This window comes from Penicillium lagena (genome assembly GCF_028827675.1).
Source record: "Penicillium lagena strain IBT 129212 chromosome Unknown utg000002l_segment0_segment0, whole genome shotgun sequence".
Classification (NCBI taxonomy): Eukaryota; Fungi; Ascomycota; class Eurotiomycetes; order Eurotiales; family Aspergillaceae; genus Penicillium; species Penicillium lagena.
This window is the reverse complement of record NW_026623223.1, coordinates 2,502,276-2,523,081: the sequence shown is the minus strand read 5'-3', so window position 1 is coordinate 2,523,081 and position 20,806 is coordinate 2,502,276. Positions and strand designations below refer to the sequence as shown.

At 53.1% G+C, this 20,806-nt stretch overlaps 8 protein-coding genes across 8 annotated transcripts; 5 read left to right on the top strand and 3 right to left on the bottom strand.

The window, feature by feature from the left end:
• Positions 1 to 617: 617 nt before the first annotated feature.
• Positions 618 to 2,691, top strand: N7510_003791 (uncharacterized protein; the record flags this gene model as incomplete). Its single annotated transcript, XM_056975717.1, has 4 exons — positions 618 to 683; positions 773 to 1,161; positions 1,221 to 1,419; positions 1,492 to 2,691. 4 exons carry the CDS (start codon positions 618 to 620, stop codon positions 2,689 to 2,691), a joined length of 1,854 nt encoding a protein of 617 aa, XP_056835673.1.
• Positions 2,692 to 3,943: 1,252 nt separating this feature from the next.
• Positions 3,944 to 7,741, top strand: N7510_003790 (M protein repeat protein; the record flags this gene model as incomplete). Its single annotated transcript, XM_056975716.1, has 3 exons — positions 3,944 to 7,354; positions 7,470 to 7,540; positions 7,600 to 7,741. 3 exons carry the CDS (start codon positions 3,944 to 3,946, stop codon positions 7,739 to 7,741), a joined length of 3,624 nt encoding a protein of 1,207 aa, XP_056835672.1.
• Positions 7,742 to 8,772: 1,031 nt separating this feature from the next.
• N7510_003789 (mitochondrial intermediate peptidase) lies at positions 8,773 to 11,157 on the bottom strand (the record flags this gene model as incomplete). The annotated part of the gene is made up of 1 exon (XM_056975715.1): positions 8,773 to 11,157. One exon carries the CDS (start codon positions 11,155 to 11,157, stop codon positions 8,773 to 8,775), a length of 2,385 nt encoding a protein of 794 aa, XP_056835671.1.
• A 215-nt stretch (positions 11,158 to 11,372) lies between these two features.
• On the top strand, positions 11,373 to 12,244 carry N7510_003788 (MICOS complex subunit MIC26/MIC27; the record flags this gene model as incomplete). The annotated part of the gene is made up of 3 exons (XM_056975714.1): positions 11,373 to 11,399; positions 11,466 to 11,558; positions 11,612 to 12,244. 3 exons carry the CDS (start codon positions 11,373 to 11,375, stop codon positions 12,242 to 12,244), a joined length of 753 nt encoding a protein of 250 aa, XP_056835670.1.
• A 184-nt stretch (positions 12,245 to 12,428) lies between these two features.
• On the bottom strand, positions 12,429 to 13,861 carry N7510_003787 (glycoside hydrolase family 30 protein; the record flags this gene model as incomplete). The annotated part of the gene is made up of 3 exons (XM_056975713.1): positions 12,429 to 12,891; positions 12,945 to 12,991; positions 13,175 to 13,861. The coding sequence occupies 3 exons, from the start codon at positions 13,859 to 13,861 to the stop codon at positions 12,429 to 12,431; spliced, it is 1,197 nt and encodes a 398-aa protein (XP_056835669.1).
• Positions 13,862 to 14,634: 773 nt separating this feature from the next.
• N7510_003786 (uncharacterized protein) lies at positions 14,635 to 15,850 on the bottom strand (the record flags this gene model as incomplete). The annotated part of the gene is made up of 2 exons (XM_056975712.1): positions 14,635 to 15,477; positions 15,533 to 15,850. 2 exons carry the CDS (start codon positions 15,848 to 15,850, stop codon positions 14,635 to 14,637), a joined length of 1,161 nt encoding a protein of 386 aa, XP_056835668.1.
• Positions 15,851 to 16,025: 175 nt separating this feature from the next.
• Positions 16,026 to 16,890, top strand: N7510_003785 (RNA methyltransferase; the record flags this gene model as incomplete). Its single annotated transcript, XM_056975711.1, has 4 exons — positions 16,026 to 16,102; positions 16,150 to 16,248; positions 16,301 to 16,593; positions 16,646 to 16,890. 4 exons carry the CDS (start codon positions 16,026 to 16,028, stop codon positions 16,888 to 16,890), a joined length of 714 nt encoding a protein of 237 aa, XP_056835667.1.
• Positions 16,891 to 17,320: 430 nt separating this feature from the next.
• N7510_003784 (DUF3591 domain-containing protein) lies at positions 17,321 to 20,671 on the top strand (the record flags this gene model as incomplete). The annotated part of the gene is made up of 1 exon (XM_056975710.1): positions 17,321 to 20,671. One exon carries the CDS (start codon positions 17,321 to 17,323, stop codon positions 20,669 to 20,671), a length of 3,351 nt encoding a protein of 1,116 aa, XP_056835666.1.
• Positions 20,672 to 20,806: the final 135 nt, after the last annotated feature.

Sequence of the window (20,806 nt, the reverse complement as noted above, 5' to 3'; positions counted from 1 at the left end):
ATGGGATTGGTTTTGTCAACAACAGAGTTATTTCATCCATCTGTATAGAAGGCATAGCATCCTTAGGGAACAGAGACAACTAGAAGCCTTGGGTGAAAAAAGTCAAGCAGAATGCCATTTCCTAAAAATAACATAATATAAGAAGCATATAACAACCACAGAATCTCTCGAGCCACTTCGCTAGGTGATTATCCCGATGAGAAGTGGTTAGCTTCTCGGAATTTTCCCGATTACCGTAAGGAAGTCGCGCTTTATCCACAAACGAACAGGACGTGAGTAATAAAGCGATAAAACCGCCATGGCTGTCTAGTTGCAGGCTTATAAAGAGAGGCAAATAAACAGCTTATGAGTAATTGTCTGAATAAAGTGAATAAAGAACCGTGACTACTAGTCGGCCTTACGGTTGAGATGAGTTGATTCAAATGCTAAACCCTTGGTTGGGTTGAGTTGGTGACTCCCCTGGGAATTACGTTGAGCATTCCTGTATATGTCCCCTTGCTTATAGTAAGAAATCCCAAGGGAATTTCAAGGGGCAATTCAGCTTATATGTTCATTGTCCCAGAATCTCTTCGGATCTTTCAAGCTTTGCACTCTCGCATTCACAATCGACCTTCAAGATGAGATTGCCGGTCATACTGATGTCTCTCGCTGGATTGGGTCTCGCTGAAACCCAGTGCAAATGCGTAGGTTGTGTACTAAGAATTTAACTTAATTTGTAACTTACGCAATTTTGAGAAATTGGGCTAATTGAATTGGTACCTTCATGTCCCAGTCTCCATCGGATCCTTGTTGGCCCTCCGCTTCATCTTGGGCTGCCCTGAACACCTCGGTTTCGGGCAAACTTATCCACAATCAGCCTGTGGCCAAGCCATGCTATCATGGGGCTGGGTTTGACCGGGTAGCGTGCGAGCACATTCTATCACAGTGGTCCAATTCGACCTTCCAAGCCAACCACCCGGTCGCGTATGCGCTACCACTATTTGATGCCTGTCCGCCTCTAGCACCCGGGGCACAGTCCGCGGCGCACTGTAGTCTTGGCCCCGACCCGGTGTATACAGTAAATGCGACGGAGCCTCAAGACCTTGTGGAAGGAATCCGCTTTGCCAGATATCACGATATCCGACTAGTTGTGCGAACCACTGGACACGACCTCTTAGGAAGGTGTTTATATTAAAACCCAACATCTTGATGGTATGGCCCGCTAACTGTGGCACCATCAGGTCCCAGGGGTACGGAAGTCTACAGGTATGGACTAAGTACGTCCTGAAGGGGATCGAGCACCACTCAAAGTATACCAGTGTATGTGCCGCTTCGAACTGGGCCGGAAATGCCTTTACTGTTCGGGGTGGCTATATCTGGAGTGACTTGTATGAGGAAGCATTTAAACGGAACCTCACGGTAGTAGGCGGCGCGGACAAAGTACGTCCACTTTCCCGAGGTTTTAACAAACCTGCACCTTCGATCTTTATCACCTCTGACTAAATTTCTCAGTCTGTCGGGATTCTCGGCGGCTATCTCCAAGGTGGCGGTCACTCGCCGGTCAGTCACGACTATGGGTTAGCAGCTGATCAGCTTCTAGAGGCACAGGTGGTGCTAGCTTCGGGGAATATCGTGACCGTGAACGCCTGTCAGCATAGAGACCTCTTCTTCGCAATACGTGGAGGCGGCGGGTCAACCTATGGCATCGTTATATCCGCTTCCTTGAAAGCCTATCCGTCGCGGCCAGTTGTTGTACAATATCTGCAGATTGCACCTCTGTTAAACAATGCAAACCCCATGCAGACACCGCTTCTCGATGCAGTAACGGAAATCGTCCGTTCCTATCCAGCGCTTTCCGATGCTGGTTTCTCTGGCTACGGGTTATTCGACGCGAATGCCACCTCTCTTGCCAGCATCAATATTCTAAAAACAGTACAGCATACCGGAATTTATATGCATGGCTTTGCGAAAATAGCTCATCAGAACAGCGATGCGCCCAGAGATTTTCTCGTGGACGCACAGTCGATAATGACGTCCATCCTGATGGAGAGATTGTTACCCTACAACGGGACATCGCTCCTAATCATGGAACGCTGGCGCCATTTCCCCTCCTACGAGGGCTATTTTCAGGCTATATCGGAGAATCCGCTGCCAATTGGATATAGCAATGCGGCACTTACATCGCGTCTGTTTGACAAGTCAGCTCTAACGGGTGACCGGGATCGCGTGAGGCAGATGCTCAAGATTATTTCGTCCGAACCGCAAGCTCCATCCTCCGACAATTCGGACAACATTAGCACTGCTATTCTTTTCCATCTAATAGGCGGTGGCAAAGTTCTCAAGCCAAATCCGCTCGCCGCTGTGAACCCTGCCTGGCGAAAGACGTATTTGCACGCTGTCGTGGGATCAACCTGGCCGGAGCGGGCTGACACCCGAACTATTCAAGGTGCCCAGGACAGTATCACATTCCAAAAAACAGATGCTATGAAAGTCTTAACTCCCGGCATGGGTAGTTATATGAATGAAGCAGATCGAAGAGACCCCTTGTGGAAGGAAGATTTTTACGGTGCGAACTACGTCCGTCTTCAGTCGATCAAAAGGCAGTACGATCCTGATCATGTGTTCTACTGCCACACATGTGTGGGTAGCGAGGAATGGATAGAAACGGACCTAGGAGGTGGAAAGGGGTACGGGCCATTGTGCAGGGTGTAGATAAAGGTAGCCTAAACCTAACACCATTTCTGGTTTCCGTCCTCTCGATATTTAGTCCGCACCACTGCAAGTAGTCGTTTTTCATATCTGGTGATGATCCTTGGCAATCACAGTACGGGGCATGGTAGGGTAGAGCAATATACCTTGTTGAAGTGACCTTGGGTGATGAGAGGGTGGTGGTGAGTTAATCATTGGTGGGCATCTATAAACGTTTCTCTTCGAAACGGGTGATTATCGATTTTGCACATTAATCTCTGTTTTCTTCTCTTATAATTTGCACACAGACCACCTTCTATTCTGTCATTGGGCAGTAGAATACGTCACAAATCACTCTGCCTATTTGAGAATTTTGAATAATAAAAGGTAGTAACTAGTGAACCGGTTAACTGGTTAATTAACTGGTTAGTTAACGTTATCCCGTAACGTATAGATGACTAAGATCGTAGTAAACAAAGCGCCGAAAAGGGTGGTCTGTTTACTACTCGCCTGCATCTTTGGATATTCTTTTGGCTATCTTGGACCACCCCCAACGTCGCCTGGCCTTGTGGTGTAATAACCAGACTTGTGCTGGCCCATTGGAGCATACATAAGTCTGGCACTAGCGAACTAGTTAACGAATGGATGATCCCTCGCTGTCCCTCCTCCACCGCTTTCTGCCATTCCCGCGTTCTTTCTCCTTTTCTTTTCTTTCCCCTTTGCACTGACCACCCCCAAGTGGCTTCTGCTCATTTCTGTTCCCGCCCTCATCGTCTGGGTTGATTGTCAGAGCTCCCACCGCCGAGGATCAATCGTCAACGACCCCCCTCCTCGTCAACCAGGTAGCCCCCTGAACCTGCCCCGTGTCTGCGCGGCGCTGTCTGTGAGTCCGCCCCCAGTTATTTCCACATCTCAAATTGGGCATTCTTCCTGTCCTTGAAGGCAGTGCTCGCTTTGTTGCAGCTTCTGCAGCTGCGTTTTCCCGCGTGGGTGGGTGATGCAGCTTGCCGTTCGGAATGTCGCACAGACAGCTCTGTGGACTGGCGGAACAAGTTTGCGCATATGGCCTTGGATACTTTATCGGCGCCGAGTCGTATCGCTGCTTGAAGAATCTATATTCAAAAGTGTTTAACTTCGTTGTATCACTCCGAGACTAATGAGCTTATCCACCAGACCCCTTTTCCGCACTACTGCCCACACCTCGCTCGTCCCGCAAGCTCCTCCAATAGCCTGCCTTTTCTTCGTGAATATATAATTCTTAATCCAATTGTACACCATGGCATCCACCGAGGAACCAGTCTCTATTCCCTCGGACGTCGATGCCGAAGATGCGCCGCCCGCTACTCCGGTCGACTCGACCATCCTCTCCGGGAGCGAGGATGTGAACCAGTCCAGTCCGGAGGCATCCAAGGAGAATGTGCCGTCCAGCCCAGAGGCCTCGAAGGAGAATACCCAGGCATCCCCCGAAAAGACAAACCCGAGTGCAAATGCTACGTCCAAGCGCCCGACCTCGAGCACCACGACGACTACCAAGCGGCCCACCTCGTCGACTACCGCGTCCAGAACCACGACCTCCACCGCGCGCGGCACTACTAGCTCGAGCACTCTGAATAAGCCTCCTACGCGTCCTACGACCACCTCGGCTACTCGCAAACCGTTGAGCACCTCGACCACTTCATCGCACCGCTCTCGTGCGTCGATCAGCAGCTCCGCCGATGAGAAACGGTCGATGGCCAGTTCAGGAGATGAGAAGAAGGGGATCTCAGGCACCGCGAAGCGCATGTCGATGGCCGGCACCACGTCTTCTCGGACTCCGCTGAAGTCTACAACTTCATCTACGGCCGATCGCAGAGCGAGTGTTGCTACTAAGCCTACAACTACCACTTCGCGCACCGCTGCCTCTACCAGCAAGCCCGTCGGTAGACTGACGTCTTCGACGACACCTAGCAGCCGAACGGCTACGTCGACCACCACCACCAGCAGCCGCGCTGCGACTCGCCCGACTTCGACCACCGCCACGGCGAGGTCTGCAGTGTCCTCGGCAACGGACCCCAAGAAGCGTCTGAGCACGGCCGTTGGCTCTACGCGCAGCTCTGCTGACCCAGAGAAGTTGCAATCGCTCCAGACCAAGCTCACAGAAAGCGAAGAGACTGTGGCCAGCCTCAAGGCTGAGTTGGAGACAGTCAACGAGAAGTTGAGCCAGCTGTCTGTCTCGGCGGACACCTCCAAGGATACTGGCAATATGGACGCCATCAAAGCCGAGCACGCCGCTGAGCTTGAGAAATTGACGTCCAGCCATGCTGAGGAACTGCAGTCCCTGAAGGTGCGACTGGAGGAGGCTGAGGTTCAGCGAAAGGACCTGGAAGAGAAGTCTCAGAAGGAGTTGGAGGACGCCAAGCAATCCGCCTCTGAGCAAGGTGACAGCAAAACGGCTGCCCTGCTGGATGAGCTCAAGGAGACACACAAGGCTCAACTGGAGAGCCTTGAAAAGGAACTCGCTGAGTACAAGGCCTCCGCTTCGACGTTTGAGGAACAGTTCAACACTCTAAAGGCTGAGCTCGAGTCTCAGAAGACCAGCGCGGAGGAAGACAAGGCCCTGGCTCTTGACAGTCTAGAGCGAGAGCTCAAGGGTCGTGACCAAGTTATCGACAACCTCAACGTGGAGATGAATAAGTTGAGCGCCGCAAAAGAGCAAGAAATTCGTGCGGCCCAGGATGCTCTGAAACAGACCGTTTCTGATCTCGAAGAAAAAGTAGCGTCTATGGAGGCCAAGGTTGCCGAAGCTGAGGCCCTGGAGGCTAAGCTCGCCGACGCTGAATCTGACGCCATTGAGAGGCTGCAGAGAGAGCTTCAAGAGGCCCGCGACGCGGCCACCCAAGAATTGGCCAACAAGGTGAAGGAGCTGGAGTCGACTCATCAAGTTTCTGTTGCCAATCTCAAAGCCGAGCACGACACTGCTCTGAGCAGCCTCTCCGCTTCCCACGCGGAAGAGCTGGCACTCGCCAAAGCTGCCGCGGAATCAACGGGAACCGAGCACTCGCAGCAGCTCAAAGAGCTTCAGGAGGCACTGGACTCATCCAACGCAGCTGCACAGAAGAGCCAGGAAGTCGCCGTTGCTGAGCTGAAGACTGCGCACGAGGCGGAGTTGATCGCTCTTCAGGAAAAACTCAATACCTCTGAGAAGTCTCTTGGCGAAACCCGACAAGCCCTAGAGGATGTCAGCGCATCCGCCGAAGAGGTTGCCGGTCAAGAAATCGAAGGTCTTCGTCAGAAGGTCGAGGCCCTAGAGTCGCAGGTGTCTTCCGGAGCTGGAGAAATCCAAGCTCTCCAGGAAGGTGTTCACAGCAAGCACAAGGAAGCCCAGGAGTTGCACCGCAGTCTGAAAGATCTCGAGAACATGGCTCAGTCCAAGGATGCGGAGCAGGGGAGCAAGCTGAAAACCTTGGAGGCAAAGGCCGCGGAGGCGACTCGACTTCTGGAAGAGCACAAGGCTCAGATCTCTACTACCGCTGAGGGCCATGCCAAAGATTTGGAGGATCTGAAAGCCACTCACGCTGCCGAGCTGGAGAATGTCAAGACTCAGGCTTCGGGCTCCCACGAGAGTGCCCTGGGTGAGCTTCAGTTGAAGCACGATGAATTGCTCGCCAAGCACGGGGAACTGGAGTCCAGCCATGCCGGTCGCGTCGCTGCTCTTGAAGCGGAGCTTTCCTCTCACAGCGAGTCTCGCGACAAGGAAATCGCCGGCCTTCAGAAGCAGCTCGAGGAGACCCAGGCCAAACTACAAGCTGAACTGGAAGCGTTGCAGGCCTCCAAGTCGGCGGATGCTGATGCTGAGGCCGAGCACGCGAGGGCCATCGAAGAGCTCCTCACAGTCCAGGAATCGAAGCTGTCGGCTCTGAGAGAGGATATTGAAGCATCGCACAAAGCCAAGCTTGAGGATCTTCAAAAGTCTCACGAGGGCGCCCTAGCCGATATGCACGAACAGCTTGCCCAGGCCCAGGCCAGCGCTGCCGATACTTCGAAGGTTGATCAATTGAATGCTACAATTACGGGTCTTGAGCAGAAACTGGCGGATTCAGAGCATTCCCATGCCGCGGTGCAGGAGTCGGCCACATCTGCGTCTCGTGATCTCGAAGGCAAGCACGCTGAAGAGATGATGAAGATCCAGACCGAGCTCTCGAAGCTCACAGCTGAGCGGGCGGAGTTGGCAGAGAAACACCAGGCGGCCGAGGCTCAGATCGAAGAACTTCACAAGTCTATTGCCACGTCGACTAGCGATAAGTCGGATCTGGAGTCCGTCCAAAGGCAACTGTCCGCAACGCAGGAGGAGCACGCTGCACTGAGAGAGAAACACTCTGCCGCCAGTGAAGAACTTGAAGACTTCCGCTCCCGGACCAAGACGATGGAAGAGAAACTGGATGCCGGCGAACGGGACCTGAACGACCAGATCGACAAGAACATGCAGCTCCTCAACCAACTGGGCGACGTCGACTCTGCCATTTCAGCCAGCCGCCGTCGTGTGCGCGAGCTGGAGGCTGAACTGGCAGCGTTGAAGCCGGACGAGCAGAAGGGCGCCTCGGGAGGTCTGGGCGCCAGCCGATGGGCAGCAGACGAGGGTAACGAGCAAGCTGAAGGGGGTCCAGCCGCAGCGGAAGGTGAGGACCTCGGTTCATCCATTGAGGGAACGGTGGGAAATCCCCGTTTAACTACGTCATCCTGCTAGACATTGTTGTTGTCTCTTTTTGTGGTGAATGAGTCTACTTTCTGTCCAATGCACTAACTCGTATGTTTTCTTTCTGCAGATGGCCAGCATTCAGGAACAGCTTAAACATATCCGCGCTGCAAACGATGATTGGTACGACGAGCATCGCAAGTAAGTTCTCTGGAGGTCGAATCTCTTATTGCAGATTGTGTGCTAATTTCTTCCACCAGACTTATCGGCGAACTCGCCCAACTCTCAAGGCGAAACACCCCCGATCCCCGGAGTAGCCTCTCATCCACGCCCCATCTTGAAACTGCTCTCTCGGTACAAGGCTCGGAAAGCGGCCACAGCCGCCCTGACGAGGCCCGATAGCTCTGAGCCACTCTCGTCATGATAGCGACGGTCTGTTTGTTCAGTGAAACTGTACCCCCACTATTGTATTATACCGGGGGCACAGCATGAATCTCCTTTGTTGTTAATTTTTGCTTTTTCCGTTTTGCTTTCGCTGTTTTGATTGATACTCCGACTCGGCTGTATGTGTAATAAGATGCAGGATACCCCTGTTTTACTTTCTGTCGGGTTTTTCTCTTTTCTTTCCTTCTTCTCTGATTATATTCATTTCTCCAACCCGTTGATGATTGAGTGAGGATTGAACTCGTCCCATGCCCACGGTGTATGTAATTAGTTGTTGTATGGACCAACATCATGAGGCTTATGTGAAAGTTTTTGGAATCAATGCCTGATGCACACTCCCTTTGCTATTACCCAAACCAAAACAAAACAGCCTATTGCGATTCGCCTCATCGTGTGAATTCGCGGCAGAAGGCCTTCCATGACTCTTGGAGGAGGAAGAGAATTAGTTTGGTTTCTGTTGCGCTTGGAGCACGTCTTCTTCTTGGATACTCCTTAAAGACACAATCCCATTCCTTCTTCTAATGGCTTTGCCTTTGGCTGTATTCGTTCTCTCCCACGCTTGATACTCGTTCGTCGAATGATCCGTTGGTGTTTGTGTCGTTGAAATGCTTCTTTTCGCTCAGCTCATTATAGTGCAGGCTTCTCCTAATGGTAGATTGGTTACCCCGTGTACATTGCAAGTTCTAGGTGGTCTGACATTCTAGGGTCGAATCATATGTTTATAAGCATTTTTTTGGTAGAAAAGGCAATAGTCAAGAGGTCAAAAAGGTACTGAGGGAGCCAGAAAGTGAGACATTGTCGACGCATGCCCACCCCGTCATTAACAGTTCATTAATCTGAGACAGGTCTGCTGAGCCCGCTCAATGCCTACATAGTCCGTACACTGAAAATTTCTTAGGACCAGATCTTGTATATTATCTCGTCTATCTAATGATCTACAGGGTTATAGATCAAGTGGTATATCGTGGTTATCACAAAATCAACATAGATCACCCACTTATTCCATCACGACCAAGTCCCCATCGACCAACCTCACGCATTGCCTCATCTCCTCCCTCCGCCAACCGCCCATCCTTATTAGAGGGGTTTTGACTCCCCAATACTCCCGCAACGCAGCGCCAGCCATTGCGTCCGCCGCCCCAGCGCAGGACTTCATTTTTGTATCTTTCGCCAGCGGCGCGGTCAACGGATGCCCGGCCAGACAGGAAGACGTCCTGCCAGAGCTTGTTTGCAATGGCGCGGTCGAAGATGTAGCTGTAATATGTAGCTCCGTACCCATATAGATGACCGAAGAAGCCTTGCCATGAGGTTCGTGGTCGGATGTTGTCTGGGTCGGGCAGGCTGGAGTATTGAGAGAAGACTTGGTGGTAGATGTCAGTTGTGTCAATGCCGTTGGCGGTGGCCTCCACGGGCATGGAGTGGTACGCCTGGTCGACAAGAGCCATAAGGATTTGGGCCTCGTTCTCGACAGCGCCGTAGATGGAGCCGTGGGCTGTGCGGTCCAGTGCCATGCTGCGCATCATGCTCTCGGAGAGAGGCTCGTCTGTCTGCCAATGTCGGGCATACAGGGAAAGCACCTCGGGTGCCGTTGCAAAGCTCTCCATTAGCACGGATGGCAACTCGGCAAAGTCAGTGGCGCACCGCGTCCCGGAGATAGATTGCAAAGGCGTCTGTCCCAAGACCGAATGGACTGCATGGCCCATTTCATGAAAGAGGGTGCGCACGCTCTGTTCGCTTAAGAGAGTTGGACGACCGGAGCCATTTGCCAGAGGTTCTTGGAAGTCGCAGACCAAAGCTATTGTCGGCAGCTGCCGCAGAGTCTGGGTCTGTGGATCCATCGCAGTCGCCATGCCGTCATTCGGATGCGCGGACTGGCCCATCGATGCGGACTCCGCGACCTCTTCGGGGGAGATGTCGCGCGAGCAGCGCAGAGTAAAATGAGCCGGATTCGGGTGTTTACTTGGCCGAGAAAATAGATCACAGTAGATGACCGCAATGTGCTGCTCTGCCTCATCCACCACGTCTAACCGGCGAACATCGGGATGCCAGGTCTCACCAGGGGCCGTCTCTTGAGGAACAAGACGAACGCCGTACAGACGATCAAACAGCCGCGAAAGCCCCTGCATGACAGTGCCCAGCGAGAAAAACTCGGGGACTATGCTCAACTGGCGAGACCGGCGAGACTGCGAATACTCCATCACACGCTTGTGCACGTAGTACGCGTGGTCCCACGGCTGGAGGGAACTGCCTTTCAGATCTTGTAGCTGAGACAGTTCCTCGCGGACGGGCCCGCGGTTGCTTTCCACAAGGGATGTCAGGAAGTTCGACACTGCTTCCGGAGTCTTGGCCATCTTGTCGCTGAGGGTCATGTGCGCGAAGCTGTTGTAGCCCGACAATTGTGCCAGCTCCGCTCGTTTCATCATAAGTTGCTCAAGTCGATGAACCTGGCGCGTGCTCGATGTTCTAGTCGCCAGATAGACCTCCCTCCGGACATCCTCGTCACGAACAGACCGGAGCACAAGTCGAGGAACGATCCCCATTGTCGGTACAGGGGCTTTGTTGTTCCATTTCTTGATTTTCTGCACCAGCATGGGATCCAGTCCCTGCAGGCTGTTGGCGCTGAAAGTGACCTGGGATTTGGCAGGCTCCGCGCCGTTGAAAAAGTCGGATCCGATCTGGCTTATGTCATTTGATAGATTCACAAATCGCTGCCTCTCGGCTGGCGGCATGTGAATCGCAGAGTTTGAGAAGTCTTTAATCAAGATCTGCGCCACAATCTTCTCGGCTTCGGTCCAGTGTGAAGCCACCTCGGGATTGGCCGCGGCCTTGCTGAGCTGGTCATGGAGACCGGTAGTGGTGTTGAGGACATTCATATATTCGAACATGAGTGCGTACGCCTGCGTCGCTGCCTCTTGGATCTGCGGGTCGGGATGAATCGTGCGAATAAAGTCCGAGAGATCAATAACACGACACAGGAGATCGCTGAGTCGGTCCAAATTCTTTGCCATCGCCCGGTACTCCTCCAGAGTTGACGCTTCGAGCACCTTGGCTACAATAGCCTGGCATTTTTGCAGTGAGACATTCGCGAACACCCTGAACCCTTCGGGGCTTGTCAAGTACTCGTTCTGAACCAACCCTGCCCGTCTGGGAGCGGTCGCGCTCCGCTGCTGGGAGAACTCTTTCCAGAAGGGTTGCGAATCGAACACGCGTCGTATCGTAGCATCATCTGCGTTCTTTTTCGGAGAGCTGGTGTCTACCGGGGGGTATTGGAAGGGCGTCCGGGGAGTCGGCGACGCGGCGGTCTCAAAAGCACGGGATTGTAGTTGCTGGAGACATTTGCGACAGGTCCAAGGCCTGCGCCGTAGAGGTAACATGGTAAGTAATAGACGGAAGAAGCGTCCACATGCAAACCAAAAGAGAGAGAAAGGGGAACAGAAAGCACAAGACCAAGGCGGGCGATGACGGAGTTTTCGAGCCGAAGAATTCCCGTGCTTGGCGGACTCTCAGTCTCTCTCTTGTCTCTGTGCTTCTTCACCTCAACTACTCAACCTATCTCTCTCACCCTTTCCCACTCCATTCTGCTTCCAGGATGTCGTTCCGCCCGATGTTTCAGCAGGTGAGTTCGTTCCGCTTGTCATTCGTGTTTCTTTCCTTCCAATTGGCCCTATACTGACGCGCACAGCGGGCTGTGGCTCCAATCGCAGCCACCCTCCTCGCTGGAGGCATCGCCCTGTATCCCAGGCAGACGGCCTTTGCAGAGCAGCCTCGCGACTTGGTATGTCAATCACCAGGATCTCTATAGCTACAAGTCCCTAACACACAATACAGAGGAAACCCATCTACGACGACTTCCCAGCCGACATTCCTGAACCCTCCAAACCCGCTCCCCCAGCTTCCCAGCCGCTCATCTCCTGGCCCTCCTCGGAGCCCTCTCCCTCATCTTCGCCGACCCCCACAGACATCCTGGCCGCCCAAATCCGGCAAGCCCGGCTCTTCCTGTACAACCACTCCCTCGCCGCGGAGAACAGCTTCAACGACTTCCTGTCCCGCGCCCTGAACATTGAGAATGCCTTCACCAACACGGTTGCTTCGCTCGCACCTTCGCCTGAGTCCGGTGAGCGCTTGCTCCCGGGTGGCGTCTACGTCGTCGTAGCTGCTATGGCTGGCTCAATCGTCTCCCGCAACCGTGGTATCCTCCTCCGCACTGCGTCCCCTCTCGCCTTTGGCACCATTGCCGCCTGGTCTCTACTTCCGGTGACTATGCGGAATATCTCTGATCTAGCATGGGAGTACGAGAAGAAGGTCCCGGCCGTTGCCGAGCAGCACATTGCCCTGCGGGAACGAGCCGAGCACATCTGGTACACTGGCATTGCGCACAGTGGCATGGCCCGCCAGATGATGGAGGAGAAGATCGGTGAGGCCCGGAAGAAGCTGGAGGAGACTGTGAGCAAGGGCCACTAGGTTTGTGTCTGTTGCTGTGTTTGCATATGTACGTTTAGACCTCGTAGATCCGAAGACATAATCCGGACTATTTCCTTTGTTCGAAAAAAACTTTTTCATTGGCTATCAGGAAACTATGATGGATTGAGTATGTTTCTCAATTATCTTGAAACTTCTGTAGTGGAAAAACACAGGATTACCCCGTTCACTCTAGCCAAAACGTCTTCACTGCCCTCGGCTCAACAGTAACCTTGAAAGTTGAACCGTGAAGCGTGAACTGATCAACCAGGGTGACATTGTGCTCATTGTCCGTCAGATACGCGCTTGCCTTCTTCGCATGCACTCCCTCAAGATTGAGAGTCACATCATATGGGTAATGGGCTGCATTGATCACCGGGATGGCCACGGTACCGTTCTTGTTGACATACGCACTCACGTACACATTCTCCACGGTGCTGGTGGCCCCAACTCGAATAGAGCCAGGCCGAGCAAACCGGAAGAAGGATGCAAATGCCCAGAGTCGAGAGGAAACGACGTATGTATCGCCCTGGAGGGCAACAAGTGCGTTATCTCCACCGTCTTGTTGGGCGCACTCCCAGTGGGTGTAGCCAGAGGTGTCGCTGTTGACGAAAGCGTTGTGCATGTATAGCGCCCATTGAAGGCCCTCGCTGGTAGGGGGTTAGCAGATGCATAGCAAGAGATATATTGATGAATGACTTACGCAAGTTGGCCGGAGTAATCCCAAGTCGTGTTCCACGGTCCAGAGCCCTAAAGATAGATGTGTCAACCAGCAAGCCCTAACTATTGCAGAGATAGCACATACATCGGCCCATTCGGTCATAATGTTTCGTTTTCCTCCGGCATTGAACGGTCTTTCTGGGTTACTCTGATAGTTGTGCCACGTCTGTCTGTGTCAGTGCCTTGTCATACTCCAGCAAAAACATGACTTACAGCGATATCAAAGAAGTCACTACCGCCAGCTTTCTCCAGCTCGTACAAAATATTCCTCTCCTGTCGCGCGCCGGTGGCATCACAGCAGCTGATATCCACGTTCGGAAATGCCTTTTTAGCAGTCGGATAGAGCACCTCCAGGAAATCCTTCGCCCTGGATCCATCCGACAGCATACTTTCGTATGTAAACGGATTAAAGTCCGGCTCATTCCATGCTCCCAGCATAGAGACATCGATTCCCTCTTCCTTGTAGTACTTGACATATTGCACCAGATAATCGGCATAGGCCTGACGCCAGTCATGAGCGCAGTCTGTTCCGCGCACACCGCAGATAAACCCGCCATCATTCTCGGTTCCAACTGTCTTCATACACCCGGGTGCAGACCATGCATCGGCGTAAACAAACAGCTCCGGGTTATACTCCAGGGCCGTCCGGGTGAGATTCAGCTGGCAATTATCACTGCCATCCCAAACGTATTCGAACGGGCCAGCGGGCGTTGCTGGACACTTAGGCAAAATAGTGGTTCCAGGCGAAGAGCCAATGTCGTTTCTCACCAGACTCAAAGCACCCATGTTCTCATCGAAGAGAAGCTGGGTTACTTTCTGTTGGTTCTCGGGTGACAGGCCATTAGCGCCAAACAGCTGGCAGGCACCCCCAAATGCGCCTGAGCAACCACCACCGATCATTTCCTGGTATTTTTGTTGGGCATTAATGTGGATGCTGGCGGTGTTGTCAAAGTCTTGGGTATAGCTCCACGCGGGAAGCGCGGGCCAATATGGCCAGTACAGGAGGAATTGATTGCTTCATTGGAAGTATGAGGTACTAATCCTTGGAGTTATACTGTGGGGATTGAAGCGGGAAATAAGGGCCTATTTATCTGAATTGCTAAGGGTAAAGTGCAGGAACGTCCGAGGTCTTTACTGCGGCAGTTGAACATTACTTGGGTATAGATCTACCGAGCCCAAGTGCGTAATCCTTGAGAGGGGATCTTATAAATCCGGCTAAATCGGATTCACTGTTCTGATGCCCGTAAATCAAGCTTCTGGGGTAGAGTATTCATGGCCTGTTCAAGACATCACTTGGGCTTTTACGGAATGGTCGCGTCTCGCAACGAATCATGTCGACCCAGAGCGAACCAAGCACTTTCGAAATAGCCTAAGCGGCTGTGCGGAAAGCATCAATTCTCCCGGAGGATTTCATTTCCATTGTGGCGGCGATCTATGCTCGATCAGGGCTTTGCTAGGGACCAGCTAAACTGCTCGACCCACCCGACACAATCTGTACGGCTCACTTGTGAGTGGTCGTAATCTGCGGAAATATATAGATCGAGTTTAATCTCAAATTCAACAAACAACGGCCTACACTATGAGCAAATTTAAATGCATCCTCAGGAATCTTCGGTAAATGTGGTATTATGGAGATTCGTTATAATCTACATCACGTCAACAGGGTGTGCTCGTCACTCCTGTGCTTCACCCGCCGGCTCCTCTATAGCACCCTCTGCAGCATCCTCTCCCGATGCAGGAGCCGGACTTTCAGAGTGAGATGGCGAGGGCCCTAATTTTGGTGGCGGAGGTAGAGGAGTCCCCTTCCGCGAGGGTGCAAAGTCCTGCTCACGGCTCTTCTGCTCACCCTCAGCGAAATAGTCATCGAATGCATTATTGGGAGACACCCCGGCATGCCGTGACTTTCGGCGGCTCGCAGGGGATTTTGATGTCCCTTCAGGCGAAGCCACACCACCAGCGCGCGGAGGAGGAGCAATCGGCGGGGGCGCGGACAGGTTGGCAGGAACCAAATAGTTCGCTGATGGCTCGCCCACGCCCGGAACGGCGCCAGACGAATCGAGGACCGGTGCAGAGGTACCGTCTTCTCGCGTCTCGAAGACGACCTCGCCCGGCCCTTCCACCTCCTCGCCTAGTCCCACCGGTAGTCGATGCAGAGCGCCATATCCCAGCTCTGCACCGACAGCACCCTCGCCACCCCATCCGCGCGTGGGAACGAGCTCTACCTCGCGAACCACGTCAAATTCGCTGTTGTATACCCATAGCACTAGCGTGCGGTCCAGGTGATCCTCCACCAACTCTCCCAGCGCCGACTCGCCCCTTAGCGTGCCGCTCGGGGTGCCAATTATGTAGTCTGAGTGCGGAAGCAGGCCCGCACGGTAGGCGGGACTTAGTGGTGACGGAATGCCCAGCACATGCCAGATGTGCTGTGTGGATGAGAGGGGAGCGAGTTGGAGCGCGAGGCCGAGAGACGGGTTGCCGGCGGGCACGGGGATGGTGACTGAATGTGTTCGTTGGCCCTGACGGTCACAGTTAATGACATTCTTGACATGAAGGATGAGGGCTATGTTGTACCTTTGCGCTCCAGACTTCCAGTCGCAGACTGGTTCCCGCGCAATTGCGCACTTCTGTTGTAAACAGGTTCGGGTCCGGATCCTCCTGTAGAGAGCGCTCTGTCAGCGATCTCGTCTGAACCCGTCCAAAAAGATAATAACTGACAATGATATGTCCATTGATTCCTACAATAAAATCAAACCAAGGTTCTAAGGGCAGCTCGGGGTCCTTGTTGCGCAGCACTTGGAAGCCGAAGGCGTTGTCGTTCGGCCCATTTCGAGACTGTTGGGGCGGCTCGCCATCTAGGCGGCCAATGAAGCGATTCAGCGCACCGAACATGATGCCGGCCTGCCCGTAGTGGAAGGGTGTTGAGTGTCCTGGGGTTCGTTGGTGGATGTTATGTGTTTATGGTACAGCGAGAGCTGGCCACATGGGGATGCAAACACTGCAAACACTTATCGTTGCTGATAACCTGCGCCAACACTATCTTTCTTTCTTTCTTTTCCCAGGAAAGATGGCCGACGATGAGGAAGCACCCCCGGAGGTGCATCACTATAATGATATCCATGAAGTCCCATGGGACATTCAGAAGTAAGGCATCTGTTATACTAGTCTTGGCCATCGCTGACCCGTCTTAGTTACTGGGCACAACGTTACCGCATCTTCTCCAAGTATGACGAGGGAATCTGGCTCACGGACGATGCCTGGTTTGGAGTCACCCCCGAGCCAGTCGCCAAGTAAGTGTCTCTCTGTTTGTTGAGGTACCAAGACTCATCCCCGTATTTGCAGTCAAATCGCCGCGCATCTCGTCGAAGGCGCTCCGGCTGGACGCAGCATTCTAATTGACGTCTTTGCCGGCGCGGGCGGAAACACGATTGCGTTTGCGAAATCAGGAAAATGGAAGCGGGTCTATGGGATTGAGAAGAACCCTGCTGTTCTGCAATGCGCCAAGCACAACGCGCGGATCTACGGCGTGGAGAATAAGATCACTTGGTTTGAGGGAGACTGCTTCGAAATCCTCAAGAACCAACTCAAGGATCTGGCCCCGTACAGCGTGATCTTTGCCAGTCCTCCCTGGGGTGGTATGTTTGATATCCCCACAATCAGATAGCATTGGCTAACGCAGGTTATTAGGACCCGGGTACCGCTCAGACACGGTGTTCAACTTGCGCACCATGGAGCCCTATTCCTTACAGAAACTATACAATGAGTACTCAGCTTTTACCAAGCATGTGGTTCTGTACCTTCCCCGTACATCAGACTTGAAGCAGCTGGCGAAGACCGTCCCGGATAACCGCCAGACAACCGTCATGCACTATTGTATGGAAGGAGCCAGCAAGGCACTGTGTATTTTCTACGGGGATTTTAATGTCGCATGATGAATACTGTATAATTACTAGCCTTATTGAGCGCAAACTGAATCTACATTCATTAATGTCTCTACAATGGTGAATGAGCTGATTGCCTGATTGGGTTAGCGCCGTTTCCGCTTTTGCCTTGACTCTCGGCCACTTTCGTACTGCCCTTCACCATCCTCATTGTTGTCTTCATCGCCACCCTCACCCTCACCCTCACTCCCTCCCTCCCTCGCTTTCTCACGCTGGCTGGCGCTGAGTGATCTATCTCTCTCTCTCTTACGATAGACACATCAGCCAACCCGATGCGCGCATCTTGAGATCGTTCGTGTCTTCGCTGGCCAGTGCCTCCCGCCTTGCTTCACATCTGTTCACGTCGGCCCTGATTCCAGGGCGTCCACCGTACTGCCTCCCTCCTTGAGTCCCCGCGCTTGTCAGCGTCTCCGTCGTCAATATGCCACACGCGACTCAGAATGGGGCGCCCGAGCCCGAGGACGATGCGGACTTCGACAATGTGATGCGGCAGCTGAACAACTACGAGTCGGGCCCATCCCTCGATTTTTTGGCACGAGATCTGGAAGTTGGCGAGAAGGCTGACGACGCGATCGACTACGAAGACTTCGAAGACGATGACCTTCCGGAGGAAGAAGTCGCATCCGCGCCGACCCTTCTCCCGCCAGAGGACACAGCCGGCGGTGCGTTTGCGAATCTCGACGCTGGAGAGCCAGAACTATTTGGAGCCGATGAAGATATCTTTGGAGATCAAGGCAACGAACTTCCGGCACAGGAGGATAATCTCGATGATCTCTTCGGCGAAGGGCCTTCCTCTCCGCCTCCTGCTGGTCAGGACATCAAAGGTCTCTTCGAAGATGATGAACCGTCGATAACGACCGAACCTGTTGAATTACCACCTATTCCCCCGATCTCCCAACCACAGCCTTCATTGGCGCGTGATAAAGAGATGCTACTGGAGGAAGAGAGCGTTGTCTCGGCGGAAGAGATGGATCCCGCGACACTCCGTGCCTGGAAACTCCAACAAGCTCTGTTCGCGATGTCGTCAATAGGTGGACCGGATAACCCACCTGCGCCACCCGAAAACCACGAGGAGTTGCTGCACTCTTTGTTCCCCACGTTCGACCGCTACACCCTTCCGCGTTGGTTGGAGCTTATCCCCCACAAGCGGGCTTTCTTCCTCGGAAAACAGCCCCCCAAGCCGCCCAAGCCAGTTCTTCCCACCAAGGTCAACATCGAACTCGCTCCCGACCAAGAGCGCGTGTTCCGCACGGGCCAACCGTCCAAGCGCGGCCATGAAGAATCCATGGGCATAGTGATGATCACCGACACGCCACGGGAGGAAGAAGAGGAAGAGGAAGAAGAAACAAAGGACGACATTGAATTGGGCGACATTGACATGGACGAGCTCCTACCAGGAGGCTTTACCATGCAGGATCTTCGGACCATCTGCGCAGACTGGGACATCAAAGACGAGGAATCATCCTTGTCAGAGATTGAAAAACAACCCCTTGTACGAAATGATGAGGATGATCTGTTTGAAGAAGAGGAGCCGGACTGGCTGAGAGACGCAAATCAACCCGCGAAGAAGCGCAAAACAGGGCCAACTCCAATGGACGTTATTGCGCTGTCGCATCTTGATATTCCCCTTCTGGATGATCCCGAACGTGCAACTCAGCAGATTGCAAAGAAGGTGACAATTGACATGAACGACCCAAATATCCTCGTCGACGAACTGCGGGTAGACGCTATTTCTCGCAAACCGAAGCATGCCGCTCCTCTCACAAGAGACGATGTGGATTCCAACCTTACGCGCCGTCTCACTCAGCGATACAACATTTCGAATGACCAGGCGTACGACATGCTGAAGCAGAACCACCAGAACAAGATTCGTAGTACGCTTGGCAATATGACTCTAGAGCACAGTCTCCCAGCCTTGCGCTTGCAGTGGCCTTACTACAAGACCGAACTGGCCAAGGCAGAAGCTCGATCCTTCCACCGTCCCGCTCTTGCTTTCCGGCCAGGCCAAACCTCCTGGTTCAAGAATCCTGTGCATGTCAAACGGAAACATCAACGAGGCAAAGATGCCAAGACTCTCTACGATTCTACCAAGTCATTGTCGTTGGGAGACAACTCCAACGTCTTGCTAGTGGAGTACTCTGAGGAGGTTCCTATGACGCTCTCCAACTTCGGAATGTCGAATCGCTTTATCAATTACTACCGACGAAAAAACATGGAGGATCCTACTCGCCCCAAGGCAGAAATCGGAGAAACGGTCGTTCTCCTGCCCCAGGATAAAAGCCCATATTCCATTTTTGGGCATGTCGACCCAGGCGAAATCAGTCCTGCAATCTCCAACTCGATGTACCGAGCGCCGCTGTTCCCCCACCAAGCTAAACCGACGGATTTCCTTGTCATTCGCAATACCACTGGTACTGGAGGCAGCAACTATTTCTTGCGCAACATAGAGAATTTCTTCGTTGCCGGTCAACAATTCCCTTCGGTCGACATCCCGGGCCCCCATTCACGAAAGGTCACCACTGTGGCTAAGAACAGGATGAAGATGCTGGTGTATCGTCTGCTAAAAAAGAGTTCTGATGAGCGTCTCGCGATCAGCGACGTTACGGCCCACATTCCGGGAACGACCGACATGCAGAATCGACAGAAAGTCAAGGATTTCCTGCAGCATGACAAGGACACCAAATACTGGAAGCCTCTGGACCCCAATCTTCCTGACCAGGACACCATCCGATCCTGGGTGCAACCTGAGGATGTCTGTCTCCTGGAGTCTATGCAGGTTGGCCAACAACATCTTCACGATACGGGTTTTGGCAACGATGCCGAGACTGGGGGTGATAACGAGGAGGACGAGGAAAGTGAAAGCTTTGAGCAACAGATGGCTCCTTGGAAGGCCACGCGGAATTTCCTACTTGCTTCTCAAGGCAAGGCCATGCTGAAACTCCATGGCGAAGGTGATCCAACCGGCCGTGGTGAAGGCTACAACTTCATAAAGACATCCATGAAAGGTGGTTTCAAGGCTATCGGTGAATCCGTGGAAGACAAGTTGGATGCGCAAAGGCTCAAGGAACTCGGTGGCCACAGCTACAACGTCGCTCGCCAGCAGAAGTCCTATGAGACCTCCATCCGCAAAATCTGGGATGCACAGAAAGAGAGTCTCTCTTCGACCGTCGAGCACTCCGACCAAGAAAGCGACGTCGACCAAGTAGACGAAGACGACTTCAGCAAACCGACACCACGCTCCGAAGCGCCCACTCCTGCGCCATATCGGCGTGACGACGAAACAACCAGTCAATTCAGCAAGATGAGCTTCACAAGCCAACGTGGCAAAGTCCTACGGATCACCCGCCAGATCAAGGGTGCCAGCGGCGAAATTCTGGAAAAGGAACAGCTGGTCTGGGACCCACGCGTGATCAGACACTACATCCAACACCGGCACCGTGTTGAGGCCGTGCACACGAAATTGGAATCTCTCCAGCCAACCGGCGACCCGGAGGTCGACGCCCGGAACCGCAAGCTGATCGAGGCTGAACTCAGCCGTCTAAACCGCAACAAGGAGCGCCGCTTCGCCCGCGAAAAGCAGAAAGGCATCCCCCGTTCTGGCGAGTCGCCGGGCGATGGTAGGCCTGCTGGTACGCAGCGCAAATGTGCCAATTGTGGCCAGGTCGGCCATATCAAGACCAATAAGAAGCTGTGTCCTTTGCTTAATGGCACTATGAAACCCGAAGATCGAATGACCGATTCGGCCTTTTCGATGAGTGCTCCCATCGTCTGATCCTCTCATCTCATTCTCCCGTCTTTTTCTACTTGATACCCTATCCCTTTTTCGAGCTGTGTGCTATATGTCAAGGAATTTGATGTGTTTGCGTTTGTTGTCTTATTTTTACTTAACCCCCGAGCTTGTTTTGGA